The 7,208-nt window shown below is 50.0% G+C and overlaps 2 protein-coding genes across 2 annotated transcripts; one reads left to right on the forward strand and one right to left on the reverse strand.

The window, feature by feature from the left end:
- Window positions 1-920: 920 nt before the first annotated feature.
- Window positions 921-1,867, reverse strand: LOC108029274 (ubiquitin-60S ribosomal protein L40). The gene is made up of 2 exons (XM_017101473.3): window positions 1,724-1,867; window positions 921-1,472 (listed from the first exon to the last, which is right to left on the reverse strand). Exon 2 carries the CDS (start codon window positions 1,457-1,459, stop codon window positions 1,073-1,075), a length of 387 nt encoding a protein of 128 aa, XP_016956962.1. The 5' UTR covers window positions 1,460-1,472; window positions 1,724-1,867; the 3' UTR covers window positions 921-1,072.
- Window positions 1,868-2,690: 823 nt separating this feature from the next.
- On the forward strand, window positions 2,691-5,047 carry LOC108029075 (putative lipid scramblase CLPTM1). Its single transcript, XM_017101156.3, has 2 exons — window positions 2,691-2,858; window positions 2,931-5,047. The coding sequence occupies exons 1-2, from the start codon at window positions 2,817-2,819 to the stop codon at window positions 4,815-4,817; spliced, it is 1,929 nt and encodes a 642-aa protein (XP_016956645.1). The 5' UTR covers window positions 2,691-2,816; the 3' UTR covers window positions 4,818-5,047.
- The last annotated feature ends 2,161 nt before the right edge of the window (window positions 5,048-7,208 follow it).

A 7,208-nucleotide genomic window follows, 5' to 3' on the forward strand; every position in this document is an offset into this window, starting at 1 on the left:
TCAGTTGGTCCTAGAACTTCTAAAATATTCCTTCAAGTTTTTTAAATTTACCCATGAGCACTTACTATTGCAGACAAATGCGTTTGCCTTATCAAATAGTTCCTATTATGCAAATTAAACTAATTACAGAATAAAATAATTTGTTTTTAGTCTCTAGATGAAGTTAAATTAAAAATGCATAAAAAGGATTGTCTATCTTCTTACATTTCAGCAAGAACTATATACGCTCCTTTAAACTTTCCCATCAGCTCCACTAACTTTCCTTGGGGCGACGGCATTTCGCTTGATCCGCAGTTTCATCAGTCGCGGCCCCTACACCAACCCACCCACCCACTCTGCGCCTGGGCAGCCTCCTTGGGTCACCCCAAACCGTATTTTTAATTAATGTCGACCGCAATTTGAGCCTGGTCCTGCGGCGGCAGCTGCTCTTCTTGTTATCGGGTTCCGTTTATCAGGCACCCTTTGGGTCGTCGTCAGGTAGCCCTTGGGTTATTAGGAGACTCATAAACAGGGCTCCAAGGGGCCAACGACCAAGTGCTAGAACGGATTAGACCGCAGCAACAACCAGTTTGCTGTGCTGCGGGCAACGGAAGCCGTTGCCTTACTCGGCGGCGGTCAACGAAACCAATTAACTGTACTCGCAGTGGACCTGACGTGACCAAGTAGGTCTGCTGCAGCCATCCGTGGAGTACTCCAGTCCCCTTTGCCTTCGCCGAGACCGCAAGGGTCTGCGCTTGTGTCGCTGGCAGATGGAATATCAATTACCTGCTGCGGTCGCTGGCTTCCTGGCGGCAAGCAGAACCAGAAACCAGCTGGGCTCGCGATCGCCGAGGAGAGGCCAACTAATTGCAGTATAAGAGCTTCCTGGAGCCGCAGAAACTAGTTCTGCAGCGACCACAACAAAAACAGACAGCGGGGTGTAGATGGGCTGTGCCTCAGCAGCAAATGCAATACATTTCGAGGAGATGTGGTTTCACAAAATGTACATATATTTACTTAGATGGTTAACCGTGGTTTTTTCGATGGATAGGCGGCACCAGCCCGCATCCCGGATCGCGGATGGGCGAAGCGTCTACTTCAACTTCTTCTTGGGGCGCAGGTTGTTGGTGTGTCCGCACTTCTTCTTGCGGCAGTTGGTGGCACGAGGATGCAGACGGGCGTAGCACTTGCGGCAGATCATCTTGTCGCAGTTGTACTTCTGGGCCAGGATCCTGAGCGAGGGCTCGATGATACCACCGCGTAGGCGGAGCACCAGGTGGAGGGTCGACTCCTTCTGGATGTTGTAGTCGGACAGGGTGCGGCCGTCCTCCAGCTGCTTGCCGGCGAAGATCAGACGCTGCTGATCTGGGGGGATGCCCTCCTTGTCCTGGATCTTGGCCTTCACATTCTCGATGGTGTCCGAAGGCTCCACCTCCAAGGTGATGGTCTTGCCGGTGAGGGTTTTCACGAAGATTTGCATGGTGGCGGCGTCGCTGTGGGAGGGGATCGAGTCATGAGTTAATCTGCATTTACTGGGGCAACTCGAGGTCCCAGAAGGCGGGCGCGGATTCGAGGTTAGGTCCGACCTGCTGGCATGTTTCCCCGCAAGAACGCATTCCACAGGTCGGCCCTCCGGTTTTCCGCTTTTCTTATTTGACAACCACGTCGCTGAACGCTGGGCGCTCTACATTCTGCCACGTTGCCGCTTTATTTTCCTTATTTTTGCAATATTTTTTACACTCACCAGAGAAACGTGCAACCAAATGCTATTCACAAGAGAAAAGAGTGGCCGTGGGATTTTTGCCAAATACTACCGATTTATACCGCGTTTATTTTTCAAGATTTCCGCGCATATTGCGAAAGGTCACCCTGAACATATCGATATCTTAGGAGGCTATCGATAGTTTTCTATATTACGAATGGCCACCCTAAAATGTTATATACCCCTACATCGATAACTGTCGATAACACTTGAGTGGGCGTTAACAGAGGCTTAACAGTGCTCAAGATTTGAGAGAAAATGTTAAGTCACTGTTACCGCAATACAAAAATAAACTTTAACATTTTTTTTCGCACTGATTAAAAATCACTCAAATGTTAAGTTTCTAATTTTTTGTCAGAAAATAATGCACTTTTACTTTAAAAATATATAAATACATTAAGGATAAGCCACATATAGGGAAGGGATAAAGTTAGCTAGTTAAAAGTATAATTCATTTGGTATTTATAGAACAACTTTTAACCTCACATGCCTGGCATTCTTTGCAATGATCTCATTTTTGTTGGGTCCTGGCTAAGATTGCTTATAACATATGAAATTCCTGGTTTTATTTTAGCTTCATAATAAAAAACCCTTCTGCAAAATGTGATAGGGTGTAATACACCGTCCCAAATCCAAAAAACTGCATTATGTATAATATGGCCATGAATCACCTTCAAATTTTGGCGCTCATGCTGTTAGAGGTATCGATACCTATCTACATGATGTATTATACATTCCTTCTACACAGATATACCGATGTTCGCGATCAATCGATATATCTACTTGCCCGGAGAGTAATATAATATGGAGTTTCTTTAAACACGACGACATAATTGAAAGTGCATTTATTAAGCATTTGAAATTCGCGTGATCACCAGATGAAAAGTGTTTCAGTAGAGTTCGTGAGTCGTGTCGTCTGTTGCCGGTGCGGTGTGACCAGCCGATGCCAGTCATTCTCGATTGCGACAGTCCGATAGCCACCACCTGATATCTAAGAACGATTCGATAGAATTTGCGGAAAAGCGAAAAGCAGGAAAAAAGGGAAAACGTGAGAAACGTGAAAACCCTTCAGAACATGTCGAAAGCAGGCGAAGGTCAGCCCGCAGCGGAGGGCGCGGTGAGTAGCGGGAAGCCCGGGAACCTGCCCCGACCCACTGACAACCTCGACCTGGTTCTCATCTTTTCGCAGGTAATTGCTGGCAATGGGAACGCTGAGGTGGCCCAAAACGAGGGGCAGAACCAGGGGCAGCCGCCCCAGAACCAGCCCAGCCGCATGGAGTCCTTCTTCGCGATGACCAAGTCGCTGATCCTGCGCGCCCTGATCATCTACTTCGTGAGCTCCTTCTTCCGGCGCCCCGCGCCCGAGGCCGCCAACCAGGACAAGAGCGCGGTGAACGCCGGGCCCAAGATCACGGCCTGGAACTACTTCGAGAACGGCACGGACTTCGACCTGCACGTGTGGCTGTCGGAGCACCCCGACGTGGTCAACTTCCAGCAGAAGGGCAATCTGCTCTGGCTGCAGGAGGACCTCACCTACGGCGACTGGACGTCGGGCGCGAACGGCGACGGCATCTACACCCACAGCCTGAAGCTCAAGACCAGCCAGCACCTGATGAGCAATGGCAGCGTGTACCTGCACGCCTTCGTCACCCGCTCCGGCATGAGCCCCGACCCGCAGTCGCCCAATTACGCCACCAACGGGCACATGGGCCACCAGCAGCACCAGCTGAACAAGTTCAAGAAGCTGCGGGTGAACCGCAACTACAACCTGCTGGCCAGCGAGAAGGTGAAGCTGGAGCACGAGCTCAAGCATGCGAATCTCAAGGACACCGTAGTGTCCCACTGGCACCCCAATCTGACGGTCAATCTGGTGGTGGATCAGACCAACTGGGCCCAGGGCTCCGTGCCGCCGCCCCTCGATGAGTACGTAAAGTTCGTGGACGGCGGAAAGACCTATCTGCCCATCGTGTTCGTCAACGACTACTGGAACCTGCAGCGGGAGTACCAGCCCATCAACGAGACCACCCCCGAGCTGGAGCTCCACCTCACCTTCCAGCCCCTGGGCATGTTCAAGTGGCAGCTGTACGCCGCCAAGCAGATGAAGAACAAGTGGGCCGGCAACATGCTGGGCGAGCTGATGGCCGCCAGTCAGCCGGAGGAGAGCGACGAGGACCAGGACTCGCTGAAGGAGACGCTGCTGGACACCAACATCTACCTGCTGGGCATCACCGTGGCCGTCTCCATACTGCACTCGGTGTTCGAGCTGCTGGCCTTCAAGAACGACATTCAGTTCTGGAACAACCGCAAGTCGCTGGAGGGACTGTCGGTGCGATCCGTGTTCTTCGGCGTCTTCCAGTCGCTGATCATCCTGCTGTACGTGCTGGACAACGAGACCAACTTCATGATCCGCATCTCCTGCGTCGTGGGCCTCGGCATCGAGGTGTGGAAGATCCACAAGGTGGTGGACATCAACTACGACCACGACCAGAAGATCCTGGGCGTGCTGCCGCGCATCAGTTTCCAGGACAAGGGCTCCTACTCGGAGAGCTCGACCAAGGACTACGACAAGCTGGCCTTCAAGTACCTGGGCTGGGCCTGCTTCCCGCTGCTGGTGGCCTACTTCGTCTACTCCCTGATCTACAACGAGCACAAGGGGTGGTACTCGTTTGTGCTCAACATGCTCTACGGCTACTTGCTGACCTTCGGCTTCATCCTGATGACGCCGCAGCTGTTCATCAACTACAAGCTCAAGTCCGTGGCCCACATGCCGTGGCGCATGATGACCTACAAGTTCCTCAACACCTTTATCGACGACATCTTCGCGTTCGTCATCAAGATGCCCACCATGTACCGGCTGGGCTGCTTCCGCGACGACATCATCTTCTTCGTGTTCCTCTACCAGCGCTGGCAGTACCGCGTCGATCTGAAGCGCGTGAACGAGTTCGGCTTCTCCGGGGAGATGGAGCAGCAGCACGCCGCCAAGAAGCTGGAGGGCCAGGCTCCCAACGGGGCCATCGAAGCTCCCGAAGCCGCGCCCGCGACCAAAAAGACAGCCGCACAAAAGAAGCAGGACTAGAAGGAGCGTGGCCCTGCAGCCACCGTATGCATAAGCATTAGAAGACGCAATAGCCATATACTCCACTCCCCAATATGTATGTAATCACTCTCCAGTATACATAGTCAAGTAACCCCGATAGCATCATTTTAGGGCTAATTGTACGTACGTATGTTTATGTTTTTGTTTTTCGTGCCCTTCGCGCTTCAGTGGGCAGCGTTGGAAGATCAAATAAATTAAGTGTGAGATGATCCAAATGGCATTATCTAATCTTCGTCTGCTAAATGCGGTTGGGAAGTGAGTGATAAGCTGGCTTATCGGGGTGGTACGAGGGACCTGGTCACAGGCAGAGATAAGATTGGGCAGATACAAGGTTATTTATCTGGCGGGCTTTTTTCACTTAAGCAATTCAATTCAGAGAACTCCCAAATTGATTGGTTTTTCCTGTCAATTAAAATGGTTATTCAAATAAATTTAGTGTTGTACAACACTGTAGTTGAGGCCTTTACAGCACTGAAAAGAAAACGCGCCAAACTTCAAATTCAAAAAGCAGTTGCTAAGCAACTTAGTAGGTACATTAAGAAACCAGACAAGGATATAATAAATCCCATGACAATGTTTTATAAAAAAAAGGAAGTTTAATTGTAATGTGATCTTTGAAAAGTCAAAGCTGGAGTAGGGATCTATAACTTGGGGTTTTTCAAACAGGTCTGGAAACGTAGCATTTCGGAAGTGAAACGGGATAGAATCACACCCACGACTCTGGGCTTTGGCGTCGCCCACAAGCAGTCGGAAATAGAAGAAGAGCTGGGGCTGGGCTCGAAGGAGGCACAATAACTGCGGCAGCAGCATGTTGCGTCGCAGGCTGAGCTATTTTTATTGGCCTGCCTTTGTGGCTCTTGGCCCGCTCCAATCGCAGCCAGAAGAGCCGCAGCCGAGGCCCAGGCCAAAACCAGAGCCAGGACTTGGAAGTTGGAGCTGGGAGCTCGAGCTCGGAGCTGGGCTTGCGTGTTTTTGTAATATTTCTCAAAAGATAAGAATGCGACCGGACCGGGCTGCCGCCGAAGTTTCCACTGAGCTTTCTGCTGCCGAGGCACTTGGCCTGGCATTTAGGCAGCGACCGCGACCAAGACGACATTCATAAAGAAATAAAATCGGACAAAACTCTTGTTATGCTCTTTTTACTGCGCTAAGTGACAGTTTTACGAGGCAGCCAGCAAGTCGCGGGACTCGGCTGCGGCTGCTCCGCCATTCTGGTTGTTCGCAGGTTCCCAACTCGCGACTGCCAGCCTCCCATGCCATTCCCTGTGGTCTGGGTCTAGCCGGAGCAGCACAATGTGCGCACCCGACCCTATTTCTACGACCGTTCCCCTGGGCCCTACAGAAACCCCTGAATATTCACACAGATTACGATCGATGGGGAATCGGCGGGCGCTCTCGCTTAGATTTTTGAGTGCTGCTGGGGCTGTCAGGAATTCCTGGAATCCCTCCAGTCCCAGATCCGAATTTGCAGCCCAATAAGAATAAAGATGGCCAGCCAGCTAGCGACATCCGACAGCATCCAGCAGTCGTCTGCAGGCCAGATTTGAGAGCCCAGACAGACACTCATTCTCGGCTCAGGCCCTGCTTTCTGCAGTGAGAAAAGCAGGGGCGAACTATCTCTTTTGAAAAGTGTCAGAATGTGACAATATAACTGGTTCTTAAAAAAGGTTATCTTATATATATTCTTAATAGATTCAAGCCATTTCTTAAATATAGTTTTAATAAAAATATATATTAATTTGTAGCTTCAAAAGTGACTGAAATCTCTAAACTACCAAATCGCCTATAACTGTACCTAAAAGTATACTACATATATTTACAAAAATGGACTACAAATAAGTGCCTAAATATGCTAGCATACTTTAAGACACCTATATAATGGCTAAATTTCAATTGCGTTTAACTTGATGGCTTACTTAAAGAGCTATTTTCGGGGACTCTCTGATTTTCCCCAGTGCACAGGTTTAGGGCACGCATGAGGCACGGAGATCGAAGCGGCGATGGCGACTGAGGCTAGGCTCACATTCACACCAGCAACTTCGCCACCATCGCCAGAATCAGAGAACAACAAATCGGCGAAGGGAAGTAAAACGCAGGTCCCAAACACAAAACACAAAACACAAAATACAAAACACCAAACGCCGAAATTCCAGAAAGCCAAAAAAATGAGGCACCACCACCAGCAGCAACAACACGGGCAACGGCAACAACAACGGCAAAGTAAACGACAACTAACCATAAGAAAAATGACCAGCGATAATTTTAATTTGAAACCAGTTTCTATGCTAAACAAAATTCTACGGCCGAGAAGACGGAGCGATCCAGGGAGGAAGCCGAATAAGAGCTCCAGAGAGGGCCTCTCGAAGATCG

Source organism: Drosophila biarmipes, chromosome 2L (assembly GCF_025231255.1).
Source record: "Drosophila biarmipes strain raj3 chromosome 2L, RU_DBia_V1.1, whole genome shotgun sequence".
NCBI classification, from domain to species: domain Eukaryota; kingdom Metazoa; phylum Arthropoda; class Insecta; order Diptera; family Drosophilidae; genus Drosophila; species Drosophila biarmipes.

What these genes read in the sequence shown, in the direction of transcription:
- LOC108029274 (XM_017101473.3), bottom strand. Translation starts at nt 1,459, where the DNA reads ATGCAAATCTTCGTGAAAACCCTCACCGGCAAGACCATCACCTTGGAG.
- LOC108029075 (XM_017101156.3), top strand. Translation starts at nt 2,817, where the DNA reads ATGTCGAAAGCAGGCGAAGGTCAGCCCGCAGCGGAGGGCGCG. An exon ending in AGCCCGCAGCGGAGGGCGCG is followed by an intron (nt 2,859 to 2,930) that starts GTGAGTAGCGGG and finishes ATCTTTTCGCAG; the next exon opens with GTAATTGCTGGCAATGGGAA.